This window comes from Lutra lutra, chromosome 5 (genome assembly GCF_902655055.1).
Source record: "Lutra lutra chromosome 5, mLutLut1.2, whole genome shotgun sequence".
Lineage (NCBI taxonomy): Eukaryota > Metazoa > Chordata > Mammalia > Carnivora > Mustelidae > Lutra > Lutra lutra.
The window spans coordinates 11,224,987-11,245,771 of NC_062282.1; the positions used below are offsets into that span (position 1 = coordinate 11,224,987).

General features: G+C 40.8%; 1 protein-coding gene across 5 annotated transcripts in view; it reads right to left on the reverse strand.

The window, feature by feature from the left end:
• DNAH5 (dynein axonemal heavy chain 5) overlaps window positions 1-20,785 on the reverse strand; it is a 277,211-nt gene that overhangs the window by 167,831 nt on the left and 88,595 nt on the right. For 4 of the 5 annotated variants that reach the window (XM_047730540.1, XM_047730537.1, XM_047730539.1 and 1 more), the window contains 7 exons: window positions 18,594-18,765; window positions 15,884-16,029; window positions 10,244-10,409; window positions 9,374-9,616; window positions 7,952-8,142; window positions 7,776-7,863; window positions 4,786-4,919 (listed from right to left, as the gene is read on the reverse strand). In XM_047730540.1, coding sequence (XP_047586496.1) covers window positions 4,786-4,919; window positions 7,776-7,863; window positions 7,952-8,142; window positions 9,374-9,616; window positions 10,244-10,409; window positions 15,884-16,029; window positions 18,594-18,765 — 1,140 coding nt within the window. The remainder of the gene's footprint in view (window positions 1-4,785; window positions 4,920-7,775; window positions 7,864-7,951; window positions 8,143-9,373; window positions 9,617-10,243; window positions 10,410-15,883; window positions 16,030-18,593; window positions 18,766-20,785) is intronic. The other variant, XM_047730538.1, reaches the window with a different exon arrangement.

Consider the following 20,785-nt stretch of genomic DNA (forward strand, 5'->3'; position numbering starts at 1 on the left):
GCTGTTGGTTCCCACAGGTCTGTTACAACCCTTAATTAGTGAGCTGTGTGAGTAGTTAGAAATGCCATAGAACTGGAACTAGGTACATCATGGACACGGTAAGTCAAGAGCAGCAAAGACAAAACTATTAGCTTTCCTAGCCGAAAGGAGAGGGGGATCATTTCTAGAAACTAGAAAAAGAAAGTCCCTGAAGACACTTTTGGATGAGAGCCTCTTGACTGGAGCTGGCCTTTCGTTCAGAAACCACAGTTAGAAATCATGCCACACCAAGGGTGCTATGGGAAAAATCACTCTGAGATCGCTCTTTTCCCCTCCCTCTTCTCCACACTACCACCAGCATCAGACCTCCCCCATGACTCTCTCATTGGTCAAATCTATTGGAAGCCTCAATGGAAATCTATAAATCTGTTCCCCAAGGTCAGAGGGCAGAGATAAGGTCTGGAGAGGCAAACAGAATATATCCAGCATCAAACTTCACTGGAAGGTTGCATGGAATCACATAAACTGTATACACCCATTGGATTAGGACTGGCATCTGTACAATATTAAATCTTCCCATCCAGGAACATAGTATATATTTCCAAATATTCTAATTTTTTTAATTACTTGTTAACTGTTACAGGAATCTTCATAGAGACTCCACATACTCTTTATCATGTATGTTCCTAGGTATTTTTCAATGAAATGATTATTGTAAACAGGAGATTTTCCCACTATTTTTATAAGTGACTATGGATGGCATATAAGTTTTAAAACTTCATTTTTTATTTTTATTTTTAAGATTTTATTTATTTATTTAACAGACAGAGATCACAAGTAGGCAGAGCGGCAGGCAGAGAGAGAAAGGGAAGCAGGCTCCCCGCTGAGCAGAGAGCCCGATGCAGGGCTCGATCCCAGGACCCTGAGATCATGACCTGAGCCAAAGGTAGAGGCCCAACCCACTGAGCCAACCAGGCCCCCCCAAAATTCATTTTTTCATAAATAGTTCTCTTTGCTATAAAGTGTGTCTCTGTGAGATGAACTGGCTCACTCACATTTGGTAACCAGAGAAGAAGCCAACATAAAGAAGAGGTCACATCAAATGCTATTTTTCCCAGAACTTTGTTCTGTACCAGCTAAAGCAGCAGCCAAGGAGGGGCACAATCTTGTGAGCCACAGTCCTTACACCACGTTTTCCTTTGGGGCCAATTTGGTCACCACTTCATTTCGAGAATGTTCTTTGCACAGTCCAACATGGTCTTTCTATATCGTATCCTTGTTTCTCTAACAGCATCTTCAACCCTTTCTCAAACCCACCAGTTCACCAAGTTTCTTTCACTTTCTGATAATGAAGTTCTTTACTTACTCTACCCTTATTAAATGGGTGTATATTTTACTGTGATTGTCATAGTTTTTTAACTACAGTGATTAACAAAATTTCCTGGTTTCGATGGTCTGCCTCAAGCCTGTTTTTCTCATAATCCATGTTAAATTAAACGTGCAACCTTGCACAAGAGGATTTTCAGGAATACACTCATTGTATTACAGCAGAGATGCCTACAATTTCAATTAACAACTAATTTAACTCTCATTGAGCCCTATTTTTTTTTTTCAGATTAGCCTCACAGATTAACATAACAGAAAATCATTATCTATGAATAATTAAAGATTTGGCTCCTCATTGCTAATGTTTATACCTGTTGGGGATCAACTTTAGCTACTGACTTACAATTTCAGAGTTACATCTACATGAGAAAAAGTTTTCTAAACTGAGATGAAATTAAAAATGCCATTATTGGGACACCTGGGTGGCTCCCTCAGTTAAGCATCTGCCTTCAGCTCAGGTCACAATCCCAGAGCCCTGGGTTCAAGCCCCGAATCAGGCTCCCTGCTCAGTAGGGGAGTCTCCCTCTCTCTCTCTCCTCTCCCCCTGCTTGTGCTATCTCTCTGTCAAATAAATAAATAAAATCTCTTTTTAAAAATGCCATTATTTGGAAAAAACATGACATTACCGACAGCATTCTCAATGGCCCAATCACTTCAGCAAATTTTACCAACCTGTAAGAAAACCAAGCAGCTTCACCCCACCATTCCCCACAGGCCGCTAAAATGTCTCTCACAGCTTCAGGTTTAACCGCCACTGAGACGTCTCACTCATGAAAATACACAAAGCTAAGCCTGCCACTACTTATCCTCACCAAAACAGTCCCCTGGTCCGGGCTGAGATGCTGACGTTCATAACCCAGGAAGAAGTGCCACAGCATGGGGACTTCACAAGCATATGATGTCTTGGCGAATGAATTACAGATTATCAAAGATGCCTGAATATGGGTAGCAATTCCAGAACCCTGAGTTCTTTCAACATTCTCTAATCTTTATAATATTACAAATATACCCTAACTAAATAAGTTTTAGACTCTCACTTATCTTTTCTCACAGTGTCACTCATTATTAAATCGGAAGTTGGTTTTTTTTTTTAAGATTTTATTTATTTATTTGAGAGAGAGACAGTGAGAGAGAGCATGAGCAAGGAGAAGGTCAGAGGGAGAAGCAGACTCCCCATGGAGCTGGGAGCCCGATGTGGGACTCGATCCTGGAACCCCGGGATCATGACCTGAGCCGAAGACAGTCGTCCAACCAACTGAGCCACCCAGGCGTCCCATAAATCGGAAGTTTTTAAAGTGGCAGTACCCACTCTATGTTAACAATACTGGAATTATAATAAAAACTTAATTTCAAAAGTTCTAAAAAAATAAAAAATAAAATAAAGTGGAGGTAACCTGGCACTTTAAGGAAGAACTGCCTGCACTGCATGTGTACAGCTGTTTTGCTTATTTTTCCTGCCAAGGGTATTTTGATGGTTCAGTCCTGCTCATCCTTTCAAGGCAGGCAGGGTTGTAAGTTGATGGCTAGCTTATGGATCTGCTGAAAGTAGGTCAGATTTACATTCTGATCCAATCAGCTGTGGCAAGAAGAAAAGGGCTGGGATCATGGGATTTTCCCTGGTTGAGGCAGAATCACCCAGAAGGGTCCCTGGCTGCAGGGGAATGGTCATGTCTGGTACGATGCCTAAGTGTGTATTTACTCTTCCAGAAGCAATTCATCCATCTCGTCAATCCAGAAAAAGTCCTTCGAGTTATTCTAAGTGCCTAAGATTGGCACTTCCTTCATATAATAGAAAAGCCAATGCAACAGAAACAACACAAAGATAACCATTTTGTTGCCAGCAGTATGCTAATTTCGACTGCTATGACTTACCCTGCGATTTTCATAATCACGGCTGCTTATATTCAGTGAAAGTAATGAGCTTCATTATTGATTTATCTTATTGATTTTCCCATGATTACTGCAACATTCGAAAATATATCTGAATGTTTCTTATCATCATAGACTACTTACCTTTATCATTTCTGTGGAGCTTGACCAAGTAAGCGCTAGATAAATATTTGTTAAATTGAATTATGTGGACACTGTCCCTAGGGCAAAATTAAATATAGGATCAACAATATATTAAGAAGGGAAAATTGAAAACGCATACATGTAAAAGCTTCCAGTTCCCTCAGGAACACATTGAAATTAAACTTTAATAATATTTCTTCACATGGTTACAGCAATGGCAGCTTTTCAAAATGTTTCCAAACAAACGAAGCTCATTCTCTCTGAACTGACTAACAGAAAAGATGTATTTGCTGAGTGACAACCATTCCCTCAATACTGAGAGATGTTTTTAAAGAGTCAACAGGTCTTGGGGGTAACGTGAATATAGACTGTTTTTTTTTGTTTTTTTTGTTTTTTTTTTTTTACTTTAATTTTTTTATTTTTTTTCAGCATAACAGTATTCATTATTTTTGCACCACACCCAGTGCTCCATGCAATCCGTGCCCTCTACCATACCCACCACCTGGTGCCCCCAACCTCCCACCCCCAACCCCTTCAAAATTCTCAGATCGTTTTTCAGAGTCCATAGTCTCTCATGGTTCCCCTCCCCTTCCAATTTCCCTCAACTCCCTTCTCCTCTCCATCTCCCCTTGTCCTCCATGCTATTTGTTATGCTCCACAAATAAGTGAAACCATATGATAATTGACTCTCTCTGCTTGACTTATTTCACTCAGCATCATCTCTTCCAGTCCCGAATATAGACTGTTTTTAAGTAGAAATTGACTTCAGGGTTTTGAACCCTTTTGACAAGAACTAATTCACCTGAATAAAAACAGGGCCGCTGGGAGAAGAGCGGGATGGAAGAAAAGTTAACCTGAATTTACACCCCTGTTGAGTGTAAGTTTGTACCAACAGCACTACTATTTGCTCTGTCCTCTGTATTATCTTATTTCCACGTGGCAACACACATAAATTTTCAGCTGATGGTTTATGAGATTTACTTGACTATACACGTCTGAAAAACTGACTATAAATCTTACTAGGTTTCAAATGATACTAGTCACTACTGGTATCACTGATTCTCTGAAAGTGAATTGCAACACCAGTTTGCTTTGAAACATACCAAATTGTTTAACAATTAGTCTATGTGTACTAAATCAGTGAATACGCAGGTTTACAGCATCAGATCACAATGTGAAATGTAGGAATAATCGCTCTTTTTCAGTTTGCAATCTAGGAAGAAAAATCTTAAGTTAAAACGAACATTTGCTGACCACATCCCAGGTTCCGTAGCTTCCCCCACTGCCGGCCCTGAAGGCAGAGTGGTGAATCCACAGGCTGTGCGTAGGACAAGCTTGTGACCTTTGGCCACACACAGGCACACACTGTAAAGCACAGGGCTCTGACGTCAAGCCCTCTTGACATACCTTCTTGGTGGAGCTGATGATTGTGCTCAGCACGGAAACTAATTTCACAATCTCTTTGTTGTCGGACACATTCTTATAATAGTTCCTGGTTTGTACGGGAATGGGTAAGTTTACAGAGGCTACCTCAAAGGTATCTAAAAGCAAAAAAAAAAAAAAAAAAAAGAGAGAGAGAGAAAGAGAAAAGTTTATCTCAACAGCAAAGAGAATATGCTTTAAAACACTGAGGGGATTTCTGAAAGGAAGACACTTCTGTAAAGGAAGGACCTCTGACAGTCTGCTTCTTTGCAAAAGCAACTGAAAATGGGGAACATTTATCAATACCAGTTTTTCAGAACTCTGGACATTAACCAAAGCTGGCAACAAGCCAAGTGGTGCTTCTTTATTCAAGAAAAAATGCTAAAATCGGGGTAACAATGGTGAATTTTGAGGTGTTTTAACTTCCTTAGGCCCACAGCCCCCTCCCTGGCAATGTGGTAGCCTTGAGAAACACAGCCACAACCTAGACAACCTAGGAGTCACCGGAGGGGCCAGACTGCATTGGGAGAATTGTCACTCTTTGATCCACTGGGAGGTTCTCTGGAAAAGACCCATTCAGAGTTTATTGTTACTTGACCTGACTCAGAACTCACTGAGTAAGGGCAGGAAAGAATGCCTATCACCAAGGCATCTGTTAGAAAACATCAGCAACAATTAACTTCACAGACGACTGTGACATTGATATTCGCTGAGCCAAACAAAAGGCTGACCAAAAAAATTAAAGATCTGGGGAATGAGAGATCCACAGAGGGCACTGGAAAGCCTTGACTTATCCCCCGGGGCTCTAGAAAGTCATGCATCTTGTACAGAGCTATCCACATGCCCAGGAACGCCCTAAAATGCCCCAGTCTTTTACTTGGGCCTTTCACAATCAAGTAAATAAAAGCTAAGGCAGTGCTGAAAACTTCCCGAGTTTTCAGGGTGCTCCAGCACCCATACAGCTGCCAGGCAAAGGGTGTAAGCCTTAGCAGTTGAAAGGATTAGGGAGTCTCTGCGCAATCATTAGCTGACCTTCAAACTAACCAGCCAGAGTCCACAGTAGTGCACACCACAGGAAAGACCAGTCTTACAGAATTAGCCCAGGAAAGTCAATACAGTCAGTAACGAAAACAGTAACAACAGACTCTTGGGGCGGGGTGGGGGTAGAGGGGAAAACAAGCAGATTTTCAGAGCTGCCACATTATATTCTTTAAAATACCAAATTTAGGGGGGCACCTGGGTGGCTCAGGGGGTTCAAGCCGCTGCCTTCAGCTCAGGTCATGATCTCAGGGTCCTGGGATCGAGCCCCGCATCGGGCTCTCTGCTCAGTGGGGAGCCTGCTTCCCCCTCTCTCTCTGCCTGCCTCTCTGCCTATTTGTGATCTCTGTCCAATAAATAAATAAAATCTTTTTTAAAAATACCAAATTTGGGGGGCACCTAGGTGGCTCCGTTGGTTAAGCATCTGCCTTCGGCTCAGGTCATGATCTCAGGGTCCTGGGATGGAGCCCCACATTGGGCTCCGTGCTCCATGAAAAGCCTGCTTCTCCCTCTCCCTCTGCTACTCTCCCTGCTCCTGTGTGCCTTCTCTCTCTCTCTCTCTCTCTCACACACACACACAAATAAATAAAATCCTTTTAAATAAAATCAAGTTTTCAACAAAAATAAAACCAGTAAACCACGCAAAGGTAAAGAAAAGCAGTGCCCACACGTAACAACAGCATTCAATAAAACCACACATGAGAAAACCCAACTATGGGAATTACTAGACAAAATTTATATCAGCTTTTATAAAATGTTCAGAAAATGAATGAAGACCCATTCTAAAGAATTAAAGGAGAGTGTGAGAATTGTGTCTCACGAAATAGAGAATACTGGTAATGAAACAGAAAAACAAGAGTCAACTGCAAATTCTAAGGTGGAGAACATAAATGGAATTCTTGAGAGGACCTCAACAGATTTGTCACTGGAAAAAAAAAATTAGTAACCTTGAAGATAATTTAAGATAGAAGATGAAGTTATTGATTTGAGGTATTTCCTCTTTTGTAACTTTCCCACTAAGTGCTGCTTTAACTGCCTTTCATAAATTTTGACAATTTCTCTTTTTAACTCTCTTTTGTCATGACAAAAATATATATACAGCTTCTCATTAAACATTTTTTCTTTGCAATCTCAGATATAACTCATGACTGAGCATAGTTTGAGCTTAGAAAATTCTGAATTTTAAACTATTCTAGGACATAAAGCTATGTTTCCAAATAATATAAAAATTGAAATGAACACAATAACATATGCTTTTTTGGGTTAAATAAATAATTCCATAAGTTGTGGGCCAAGTTGCTTTGAGCTATTTTTGTCCTCCTCAGTAACAGACAATTTTAAAGAGAAACCTGCTTCAGTTTCTTCTCATGGTTCGTTGATTTATCATACACGGAGATAAAGAAAAATTGAAAATTACATGGGGTCTGCCTTTTGCAGGGTTGCCTTAGAGTTTGCAGGACTAAGGGCAACATTTAATGTCATTAGCGACTTGGATAGCATATGTTCTCTTATTTTACAGACTACAAATGAAAACCATGAGATATACAGCAAAAATCACAACATGTCAGCACAACAGGACACATAATGGGTTAAGACACAAAATGTGTCTTAAATCTCAGAAAATATTCATTGTGAGGATGACAAGTTTCTCTTTAAACTGTGAGACTGAAGTCCTTCTTATCCCCCTATTCCTAGCATTACATTGGACCAGAAATCAGTGAGGCAGCCACATCTGGGACATATACACTAAAGAAACACAATTTATAATGGTGTGATTAAAACACATGGATTTTTATATTACATTAACTTAAAATAGGCTCATATATTAATATTCCAATCAACACTGATTTAAGAATTGCATGGAGGGAAAAATCCATCTGAGCTCCTTCAACATTGCTTTTCAATGAATGGTTCAAATGAACCAAAGGAACATTCACCTTGAGGTCCGTTTTCTCCCATTTCAACATCAGAATCACTGTCTTCATTATTCCGCAAAGCAGCCATTTTTCTCTCCTGCATCTTTTTCTACAAAGTAAAAGGATATTTTTCAGCTCGGTCCCATCCATAAAAGTGGCACCTTCCATATGCAATGATGCCTTCACCCCACACCCACCTTGGACAGCAGCTCGCTGCTCCACTGTCTAACCCCCTTGGTGACACTGACGATGCAGTCCACGGCTTTGTTCAGTGTCTGCTGTATGTCCTCCAAGGCAGGGACCATGGCGATGTTGGGAATGGCCAGAGTGATGCCTGCCCGGAAAATGGGCAGGCCTTTGTGCTTCAGCCTAGATGCACTCTCACTGTCTGGGTTAACACAAAAGAGGGAAGGCTTACAATTTTTTTATTTAAAATGGGGTTTATTTCCTTTTAAGCCAGGAAAATTAAAGCACCTAGAACAACACATAGGACATACATTATCAGACAAATATTTGGGGGATGAATGAAAGCTACCAAGGGACTCATTTTGTTCATTGTAACGTAGTTCAGTGGAACTCGACAGAGTTTCTGCTGATCTAAAACACCTCAAATGAGGCTGTCCACACACCAGCCTCCCAACGAATTAGTTACATGTGGAGTAAGGAAGCGAGGCATGAAGAACAACAAGAGTTGTCAGAAGAAGCCAACCTCAGAACAAAGAACCAGTTTGGAATTTCACATAAAACATATGTCTTTTCTACCACAGTGTGTATAACCCAAACTGGGAGCAGTTAAAGAGTGAAGATGAAATAAAGTGTAACTCACCATCTATATCCAAGGGGCTTTTCAAATTGCATATAGGTATAACTATTGGTATAGGAATAAATACATAAATGTGTGTGTGTGTGTGTGTGTGTGTCTGTCTGTCTGTCTGTCCACACGCATGCATGTGCATGTAACTTTATATAGTTGAAAATACCTGCAATATATAAAGTTGGGGAAGACGCGTGACTTAATATTCAGCACATCAACCAATGTTTGACAAGTTCTAATAATATCCCTTTGTTAGATAAAAGCACTATCTTCTGTTCCATGCTACCAATCAAAAATCTCTTCAATGTATCCACTTTTATTCTACTTTTAATTAAATATTAGGGACACTTCCCCTTAAATGCCAATATTCAAAATAAATAGGGTTTATTACCCTATCATTTTGCAATTTGAATTAATAATGTATTTTCATTTTTAATTGAAAATTTAATTTCAGAATGTCTCTAGATTTGATGGATTTTTGTGGTTCATCTGGGAGATGCAACACCCATTTCTGAATTTTGCTGTCGAGAAAATGATTGTATTAAGAAGGAACAAACCAGCTGGAAAGTACTAAATTGACACAAAAGTAGTAAAGAAATGTTCTGTTTTGGAGAGTACGGATTAATAAGATCTACTTCACAGAAGTGTTGGGATAATCAAAGTTCTTACAAGGAGGCTCTCAACAAATGATGAATTTTTTAAATTATTTAAAAATAACAGACACACACACACACACACACACACACACACACACACACAAGCAACAACCTGGGCTGCCAGTAGGCAAACTGTGCGGAATTATTACCCCGGAAGTTTGTCGTGTTGGAGGAATGAATACGCCTGCGGATGGCCTCTAGTGTGTTCCTTGTAACTTTCAGAAGCGCATCCATGTTCTGGTGGTTGAAATGGGAAAGCAACCCACAGGCTTCCTCCTCTAACATCTCAGTCTCCTTCTTCTTTCTCAGGATTGTCGCCAAAGGCAGGAGGCCTGCCAGGGCCTTGTGGGATGGTGTTGAGGTGTCTGACTTTCCTTCTTCTCTCTTTGCTATTACGAGATGAGAAGATTGAGAGAGATGGAGAAAGAAAGAACCATCTACTGTAATTAAAGAGAAGAAAACTAAGATAATTATATGCAAGTTGAATAATAGTTAAATGTCAGGTTTCCTAGAAGGTGAGTCCATCAAAGAACAGGAAGAAGAAATTGGGGCACATGATGGGCTGACGAAGGCCTCTCCTACTCAGTGTGAGGAAACAGGAGGAGAGACAGGAGCTATGGCTGTAAAGGCAAGGCCAGACCTCAGGGACCTGGGTTCTGATGCTCTCTCTCCCCCACCAATAGCCATAAAGCCTTGGGAGAATCACTTTCCTTCTGGCGTCTCAGTGTCCTCATCTGTTCTACAGAAGTTCTGCTTTAGTATAGGCAGAGGTACTCGGATGGCAATTCCAATCCATCAAGCATCCTACTCTATTGATATGGTACATGTGTGCAGTTTAACCAAAAATAGCGGGATGAATGACAATATGCCCAGAATCATAATTTCAGATTTATAAATATCCTTATAAAATTAGGAGAGTATTTACAGCAGGGTGAATTTAATCACTACATAGAAAGTGAAATTTTAGTTTTCAGTAATGTCCTAGAAAAATAAGACCCTTCCATGACCCCATCTCTTACCTGAACTTTCATTTTTTGAGTCAGCACTATTCATATTAGACACTACGCCACTTTCTTCTTTGGATAGAACTTCTACATCCAGCAACATATTTATTAGCTCATTTACTGCTTCCTCCACTAACGAGCTTTTAAAATTTAGTATCTGAGCACCCTTTACACAAAGGTCCTATCAAAAAAAAAAAAAAAAAAGAACATGGTGTCATATCTGTCTAGCTCTTGAGACCACAGCAGTAACAATAGTAATGTCATAGATTCAGCTTCTAGATGGGATTTTGGCCTCCAACGATGCTTGGCCACAACCCTCACATGAACCTGGGCCAGGCATCCTGTAAAGGAACACATCAAAGATAGGGAATCTACTGAACAGCACAGACAGACCAAAATTACACTTACTTCTCCAACAGTGGGGGAAATACCTCTGAAAGTTTATCAGCAGCCTCTCTTTCCATGAAGTGTCCTTTATTTCACATCAGCCTGCTCTAGCCAGCCTTCCTTCTCTCCTCACCTTTGGCAACAAGCCACAGTCAGCCCCTAATTAATTTCAGATTCCTCTCCCCTCCCGGGAGAGTCCATTTTTTTCAAGAATGATATTTAACAAATATAAACTAATATGACTGGGGCACTGGAATCAATTCTGTACAGACAGATAGATAAATAATGGATGGACGGACGGATGGACGGACGGATGGATGGATGGACGGACGGATGGATGGAGATAGAGACAGATGATACAGACAGTCAGCAATTTACCACCTGGCTGGACAATAAGTCCATGCAAGAATAGATTCTGTTAGTTGGTCACAGCCCCCAGTTCCTCATCACTCCACCTGCCCCACCATCACTCATCTTGAGACTCTTCTAATGTGCTCATGGACCATCTACTCCAAACATCAGCTTCATGGCTCATTTACCTCCTCATCACCAATGACTTTCACCTCCACTCTACTGCTGCAGGGCACAGAGCGTTTTGATACCATTGACATAGGAACATTCTGATGTGTCCTGAAACAAACTGTTAAACTTCTTTATCATCAAATAAAATATAAAACAAGTTGGGAACTTCACTCCCAACTCAGAACTTCACCCAACTACCAAACTCCATCCCTAGCCTTGAGACCATCAGGAAAAAAAAGGTGGGTTGGCGACTGGGTAAGAGATGGGATAGAGTTAGCACCATCCAATAATAAGTATAGACTCTGGCACCAAAATTCCTGGGTTCAAATCCTAGCTCTGCATGATTTGGGAAATCCTTGGTTCCCAATCTGAAAAGTGGTGACTATGGTAGAGCCTACCTAAGTTGTTGGGAATATTCCATAAGATAATGTACATAAAATACTAGAACAGAGACTGGTAAGTACTCAGAAAGTATTTGTTTTGTCAGCAAATCATATATAATCACAAGACCTACATTTGCCCAGGCTTGTTCATCTCATGCCACAGAAACCAGTTCCTTGTCCTCTGAGAGATCGCTCTATGTTTTTTAAAATCTGTATTATAAATCCCTCACTCTACACACTGTTTTCTTTTTTTTTTTAAGATTTTATTTATTTTATTTGACAGACAGAGATTACAAGTAGGCAGAGAGGCAGGCAGAGAGAGAGGAGGAGGAAGCAGGCTCCTGCTGAGCAGAGAGCCCGTCTACACACTGTTTTCTAATGACTTGGTTTCTCAGTTCAACCATTCTTTTGCAAATATCCTTACTTCTGTCACTCCCTCAGCCTTCCATTGCCCCACTCAGGACAGGAGAGGCCCAAACCACACAAACCAGGTAATCAACCCTCTCCACCTGCATCCACAAGTCAAGGCAATGCAGGTGTTGTACTGGGAATTTGTGCTCCCCAAATTCAGTCAGGCCCCCAACACTATCAGACCCCCAACACTACCCCAGAGTGATTCTACATGACTATATCATGTTCCTCTACTAGCCCCCATATCAGCTGTATCCTCAAATCCTTGTATCCTCAAATCTTTACACCCTCCTCTCCCACATACTCAGCTAATAGCATTGATTTCTACAGCACAAAGCAAATGACACAGGGACTGACCCAACTCCCTGACCACATGCCCTCACGCTGAAGACAAACGGGCTTCTATCATTAACCCCTTTTCAGTGAATACAGTATTTCCCCTTCTCCTTAAGAATTATCAAATAACCTGAGTTCTAAATCACGACTCCTCTGCTTCCCCAGATACCATGCTTACTAACCATTCCTTTTCTCCTTCCCCCTCAGCATAAGAACATACTAGATGAACTTCAATGCAACATCTCCCTCTTCCTCCAACTATCATAACAAGTTTCTGCCTCAGGGCCTTTGCACTTACTGTTCCCTTTGCCTGGAATTCTCTTCCCCAAAGTTATTCACATGGCTTGCTCCTTCACTTCCTCTGCTCAGATGTAATCACAGAAGTCAGCCCTGTCCATCAACATAAATCACAACTCTCTGTCAGTTATGCCTTTTCTTCATTACCCTCTTAATTTTTCTCCATTGAGCTTATTACCACCTGACTTATTGTTGGTTTTTTGCCATTTTTGTTTATTTGCTCTTCTGTATCCTGCACTTGAAAAGGGCTCCATGAAAGCAGGAATTTCATCTGTTTTGTTCACAGCTGTATCCCCAAGCAGTGGTTTGCATAGAAGCACCATAAAAATTGTTGAAGAATAAATGAATTATAAAAAGTAAATAAATTCAAGGGAAAGCAGTCACTTAATCGGTAATCACTGATTTTGGTAATCAAAATGTAAATTAAAATTAGGTTCTATGATTTTGCTGCTTAAACTAAAATTAATAAATTAGAATTTCTGATTATTTATTACAATAAATTTACTATAGTTTATTTATAACAAATTTGTTGTTTTATTATATACCTCATTATAAAATCTTTATTACAATTTATTACAATTACAATAAAACAATATCTGTTGGAAGATAGTGAAATTGGTACTATCATATTGCTGATGGCATTGTAAGTTGATGCCATCCTTTTGAAAAGCAATTTGGCTACAAATATTAAGAGCTATTAAATGAACACACGTTCTTTGATGCAATAATTTTACTTTGAAGGAAGAAATACTCCCAGAGGGAAAAAACATGATACATATAAATATATTCATTATAGCTCTTGGCAAAAACAGCAAAACTTTGGAAACCATCCAAATGTCCAGCAATGAGGAACGAGTAAGTAAATTAAGGTACATAAGCTCAATAGAATATTCTGAAGGCATCATTGAAAAGGTTGACTACGAAAGCCACATAGCAACATGAAAAATATTTCTTGAAAAGATGTTAAGTGAGAGAGAAAAACACTATTTTCAACTTTATTAAGAGGCATATAAATAGGCAATACACCAAAATTATAACAGTGGCAGTCTAACTGATAAAAATCCCACTTCTTTCCATTTTTAAAAATATTCTAAAACTTGGGCTTACATTGAAAAGGAACATTTTTACAAAGTAATACTAAGAATAGGGGTAATATTAAAACCATGGACCCAAGTTTTGCCCAGAGAACAAGATCATGACAAATGAGTAGGGGAGATGGGGGATTTGGGGGTCTGGACAGAGTTTGTAAAGCTGAATAAAGGAGGAAATGGGAATTTCTAAAATTGTAAAATTCTAAAATGTAGACATTAAATTTTGATTATCTAACAGTAATTTAATGTAAACTGAAGATTACTGCATATCCAGAAAAGGGTTATCAGGACAGGCCTGAGACTGAAACTCTGCATGCCAGGTTGGTCTCTGGCTGGTGTCTGGGGGCCTGGATGTCATGAAGGTTCCCACTCTGCCTTACACAGCTTGTGCAAACAGTGCGGCTAATGCTGCCAACCTGTTTTCCTTCTGGGTATCTGGAATTTGGGTCCATCCGAGGCAGAGGGTGCCTATGTGGCCAGACCCTTTAGAAACCCCAGGCACTGAGTTTCCCATGGGCTTCCCTGTGCAGAAATGTTGCAAACACGTTGCTGCATTTTTGTTGCTGGGGCGAGAGTAAACTCTCTGTGGCCCCTCATGATAGCGAGACAGCATAAGGAAGCTTACATAAGCAGTCCTCCAAACTCCCGCCTCTTCTGACTTAGGGTCTATCTTTACCACATCCCTATAGTAAATCTCAATCTTCAGTGCAACTAAATGCTGAGTTCCAGGAGTCTTTCTTACAAATCTTATGTCTTAAGATTAAATGTTACCTTAAAGATTATTTTAAAGATTAATCTAAGATTAAATGTTATCTTAGGGACGCCTGGGTGGCTCAGTGGGTTAAAGCCTCTGCCTCCCGCTCGGGTCATGATCCCAGGGTCCTGGGATCAAGCCCTGCATCAGGCTCTCTGCTCAGCGGGGAGCCTGCTTCCTCCTCGCTCTCTCTCTGCCTGCCACTCTGCCTACTTGTAATCTGTCTGTCGGGTAAATAAATAAAATCTTTAAAAAAAAATGTTATCTTAAAACTTAATCTACCATTCTCATAAATCATCCTTCTAGCGGTGATTGTCTTGGGGAACTCCTGACATGCCATATTAAAACCATCCCTGAGGGACGCCTGGGTGGCTCAGTTGGTTAAGCAGCTGCCTTCGGCTCAGGTCATGATTCCAGCGTCCTGGGATCGAGTCCCGCATCAGGCTCCTTGCTCAGCAGGAGCCTGCTTCTCCCTCTGCCTCTGCCTGCCATTCTGTCTGCCTGTGCTTGCTCTCTCTCCCTCTCTCTCTGACAAATAAATAAAATCTTAAAATAAATAAATAAATAAATAAATAAATAAATAAATAAAACCATCCCTGATGAATTCTTATACTCAGGATGCCCATCAGAAACACTGCAAATGATGATGCCAAAATGACATTCCCAGAAGGCTGCTTCATGGAGAGAGCACAGTTTCTAGGATCTTAATCCCAGCATAGGGGAGAAAGTGTTCCTTTTGCAAAAAAAGTTTGAGAAATAGTGGGTCAAAGAAAATTAAATGGGCTCTTTATGTAAGAGAATTTCTGATGGCCTTTATTTTAACTGTTAATATGTAAAGACTCTGCAAGGGGAAAGGAGGGTCCGGCCTTTACCCCGAGCAGCTTGAACACAGACCCAGCCTTCCTGGTTTCCTGGCAGTGGCTGCAGGACTGTGTACCGCAGAACACGTTTGGGAAGTGGTATTCTCCAGAAATGTTTAAAGAAGAAATGCTGTCCTGAAGAGATTTAAAACAAATGTCTTATTAATTAACACTAGCCTACTGGAAACTTCAACAAAATAGCTCAATTCTTCAAAAAATATGGAAAAACGAGAAATGTGTCTCATGGCAATTTCTCTCCTACTGATATGAAAAGAAACGGTCTGTTCCTCATGTCTAGGTGGTGCCTTAGATACGTTCCTCTTCAGTTTCAAATTACTGTCAGAAGGCTCAGCGTTTGTTCACATCTATCACAAACCAATCACAGAGAGGAAAAAATGTAATTTATGCATCGAAAAATGCCCTTTATTTAAAAATTTTAATAAAGGGGTGCCTGGGTTGGTTAAACTTCCAACTCTTGCTTTTGGCTCAGGTCATGGCTCCGTGCTGGGTGCAGATCCTGCTCAAGATTCTCTCTCTCCCTCTGCCCCTCCCCACCTCTCACTCTCTCAAAAAAAAAGAAAAAAAATTAACAAAAACATCAATTTCCTAATAACCTTTGTCATTTGGAGGAACTCTGCACAGGTAAGTGGCTCCTCCTGGGGGAGCTGGCAAAGCGGCGTGCTGCTCATTTCTTCCAGAACGGCATCAATGCGGAACTCCATCAGATCGTTGACCCTGTCAAGCAGCAATTCCAGGTCCTCTTTGGAAAAAATAAAAGTGAATAAAAGAGATTAAGCATTTTGTTAAAAAAAAAAAAAATGCACACAACTGGGGTCCTGGGAGGCAGTTGGTTAAGCCTCCATCTTGGTTTTAGCTCAGGTAGTGATCTCAGGGTCATGAGATCAAGCCCCACATCAGGCTGTGCTTGAGATTCTCTCTCTCTCTCTCCCTCTACCTCTGCCCCTCCCCCCCCACTCTCGTGCACTCTCTCTCTCTCTCTCTAAACTAAATAAATAAACCTTTTTTAAAAATCCACCTGACTAAACTGCAGTAGTGAAATCAGGATTAAAGTCACTCCAGACCACTATTTCTCACTTGGGTTTCCGCACACTGTCCTTCCTCTAACCAGCCTCCTTCCTGCTCGGGCTCTTTCCACCTACCTCATTCTGACTGCGACTTGAAGAGCTCGCTAGGACGCAGCACCACCAGGAGGCTTCCTGGGAATCTGCGCATATTTCCAGCAGCACCCCCCCACTGCCCTGGCACTGACCCCTGAGCATCCTTCCATCACCACATGTGCTATACTGCCTCCTCATCGACTCGTCACATGTCTTTCCTTCTGGAGTTCCTCTTTGTCATCCTTGATGCCTCAACACAGCCTATTCCACAGAAGGCAGCCAACAGATGATCTTTTTTTAAGATTTTACTTTTAAGTGATCTCTACACCCAATGTGGGGCTCAAACGTAACAACCCCGAGACCAAGAGTCGCCGAATCTACAGGCCGATCCAGCCAGGTACCCCAACAGATACTATTGAAGTGAAATTTCTTCAATTTTTCCTTTACAGTTACTATCATAAGGTACCTTTTTTAGAATTGTGCTGAAGTAATACTGAACACTAAGTTCCATGGACAGAAAGGTCAATTCTAGAGGAAATTAACACTTTGACATCAAAAGTCAGAACGATGGTTAATAAAGCTCCAGCTAAGGGATGACACCGTTTCAACGGATACCATAGAGTGAGTTCTCTTTCATTCTGATACGGCTTTTGTCTGGGGAATGAAGTTAAAATTGAATCCATGTTATATACTCATAATGTGTCAAAGACATAAAACACTCCCTTAAATAAATACCTTTGCTTCCTAAAGAATAAGGCCCTAGAAGTTTTCAATCATCTCTAAGCTAATACCAAGATACCAAAAAGTTCTGCCTGGTAAACTTATTTCCTACTAAAAGAGAGCCAGACATCTATGTGAGCATGCACAACATAATTCTTCACTCTTCTGATTCTTGAAAGCCCCTTCAAGGACATCTGTGACCCACCACACCTCCACAAGATGTCCACATCCTAATCTCCCACAAATGCTACCTGATATGGCAAAGGGGACTTTGCAGATGTGAGATGTAGAGACCATGCCTAATGATCTAGGTGGGAATTATCTACACTAGGTGGGGCCACTGCAGCCAAAAGGGTCCTTGTAAGAGGAGGTAGGAGAGTTGGAGTCAAACAGAAGACAATTTACCCATGAAAGCAAGGAAACAGAGATTTGAGAATAATCTGTTCCTAGCTTTGAGGATGAAGTGACCATGAGTCCAAAGGATGTAGATGGCCTCTGGACACTGGAAAAGATTCTCCTCTAGAGCCCCCAGAAGGAACTATCTCTGCTGACACCTTGATTTTTAACTCCCAAAGAGCCATTTTGGACTTCTCACCTCCATCTTGGATCTTTCACTTAAATCACAAAAAGAAAACAAAATCAGAGAACTAAGGAGAACTTTAGAAACTCGCTCCTGGGGCGCCTGGGTGGCTCAGTGGGTTAAGCCACTGCCTTCGGCTCAGGTCATGATCTCAGGGTCCTGGGATCGAGTCCCACATCGGGCTCTCTGCTCAGCAGGAAGCCTGCTTCCCTCTCTCTCTCTCTCTCTGCCTTCCTCTCCGTCTACTTGTAATCTCTCTCTGTCAAATAAATAAATAAAATCTTTAAAAAAAAAAAAGAAACTCGCTCCTGTCTCCAACTAACATTATAATAAAACATCCAAGTGTAAACATTCTAATCCTAATATTCTCTAGGGAGGATAGTATTGAAGTCTACCTTGGTAGCCTATTCTAATTTGGTTTGGAAAACTCTCTCTATGAAGTGTTTATGCCTTCCATAAATATCTTCTTCTAGAATGTTAGCCTATTTCCTCCTGTTTCAGTTCCCAGGGAGATGTATTTTGGGAAGATTATTGGTTTAGAGGCAAGGGAGCTGGATTCCAAACTCATCCTTTCTGCTTACATCTCTGTCACATCAGAAGTCACTCAGCATCTCCAGATCAGTTTTCCAACTTTAAATTGCCCATCTTATTTAAAATCTAGTGTCCAATAATAATAATAATTTTTAAATGTAGTTAATCTCTGGGGATAAAATTAAATAGTGAATATACACAGTTTCCAGGAAATCAACAAGTTCATGTATTTTGATAAAATTCCCTTGGGAACACTTTAAGAATAACCCTCCCATTGTATTATTTACATCACAGTTCTCTAGAAGAAATTATACAGTAGACATTAAGAACTCAGCCTTTCAAAATGAGAAATAATAACCATTCAGACAGACTTACTGATCTTTGCAAAAGTGTTTTTTAAGTACATCTCAATGTTCAGTGAGGTCCAGGTAAGGGCAGCCAGGCCAGGCCGGAGAGCTTCGTCCACTTTAGCCAAATGAGGGGCCATCAGCGGCTCTATGGTGGGAGGCATTTTTGACTTCACTCTCTGATATTCAGCCAGCATCATCTGTAATGAAATGGAGGTTAAATGATCAATTAATATCACACTTTCAATATCTCAGGTTTTTTGGGTCCAAAAGGATGGCCTCTATTTAGGGTCCAGCTATAGGGTTCCAAGAGCAGCCTGGTAGCTCCAGGGCAAAAACAAAACAAGAATAGAAGATGAGAAATCACTCCCTAAACATAAATTCCTAATCCAATAAAATACAGCTGAAGACGAGGAAAAAAAGAACTTAAGAGTAGGAGTTCTGCACCCCTTACCCAGTCCAAAAGGAGAGAAAAGTTCTAAGGTCAAGTGAGTTTTCTAAACCAAGTTACCAGTGCCTTAGCCTGTGCATCACGAGGCTCATTCCTTCAGCTTTGTACACGGGCACCCGGCCCTGCCTGCTCCTCTGGGCACTTCCTGGGACCATCCTCATCACCTGAAGTGTTGGGGTCACAAGAAGTCTGCCTCAGCCACTGCTGAAATCGAAGGCCAAGTTTTGATGTAAGACCCAAAGCATAAAAGGAGTCAGGAGCTAGCGTTTTTGTCAGCAAATGTCATGGCTTTAGGTATCACGCATACGCCAAAGACAACCAAATTCACGTCTCAGCCCATATCTCACTCCTAAAGTCTAGATTCATATATGGTGAAAGAGTATTTAGTATCTCCAACTGAATATAAAAGACATTTCAAACTTAGCATCTCCAAACCTTCTCTGCCCACAGCACTCTCCACTGGTGGCTCCTGTCTTTCATACCCACAGGCAATCCATCAGGATATCTTGTTTGCTCCATATTCAAGAGATCTGTATCTGACCTGCTTACCATATGCACTGCTCTCACCACCACTAACTCTCCTCTAAATTATTTTAGTGGTCTACCATTGTCTCCCTGCTTCTATCAATGCCCCCTACAGTCTATGCTCAATTTAGCGGTAAGAGGGATCCTTTCAAAATATAAATCAGACAATTAACCCCATTGCTTACATGGCCACATGCCTTCCCATCACATTTAGGGCTACAAGTTCTTCTGTGAGGCTGCAAAGATCTGGTCCCCATTATGTCTCTGATCTCATCTGTAATCACTCATCTCATCCCTTACCTACTCCTGCCCTACCGTCTTCTTTGCTGGTCCCTAGCTTCAGGGACTTTGCATCCCCTTCAAATAATTACTCAAATGCCTTCTTCTCAATTAGGCCTATCCTGAATATCTATTTAAGTTTGTAAGTTTGTAAACCATCACCAAAAACCACCTACACACTCTATCTCTTTGCCCTGCTCTATTTTTTCCATATACCTATCAGTTTCTAATAGACTATGTAACTTACATATTTGCAATGTCCGTGGTTTATTTGCTGTCTAAGCCAACTAGAATATAGGGACAGGAGTTTCTGTAAGAACAAGAAATTTTGTGTGTTTTGTTCAATGCACCTCAAACAGTACCTGGCACACAGGAGATGATCAATCAATATTTCCCTCATTTATTAAATAACTATTATCATGAGCATTTGTGACTGGAAACTCATGGATTCTGTTCCTACACTGAAGTTTACGGGTTGTATAATATTGAACTGTCAGTATTTTTTTCATATGTTATCATTTTAAATAAGACTAAAAGCACTTCCAGCCTACCTTTTTTGGTAATGTTCATATTAATAGAAATTAATTATAAGAAAGTAACTTTAACACATTTCTCAAATACAATTTTTTTCAAGTTCATATTTGTAATGTGCATGTTGATATTACTTTGTCATTAGATCAATGGTTACCCAAGCGTTTTCCCTGAAATACTAGCCCTAAGAGATTCTGTAAGAAAAATGGTCCCTGGGGGCGCCTGGGTGGCTCAGTGGGTTGAGCCGCTGCCTTCGGCTCGGGTCATGGTCTCGGAGTCCTGGGATCGAGCCCCGCATCGGGCTCTCTGCTCGGCGGGGAGCCTGCTCCCTCCTCTCTCTGCCTGCCTCTCTGCCTGCTTGTGATGTCTCTGTCAAGTAAATGAGTAAAATCTTTAGAAAAAAAAAAAAAAAGAAAAAAAAAAAAGAAAAATGT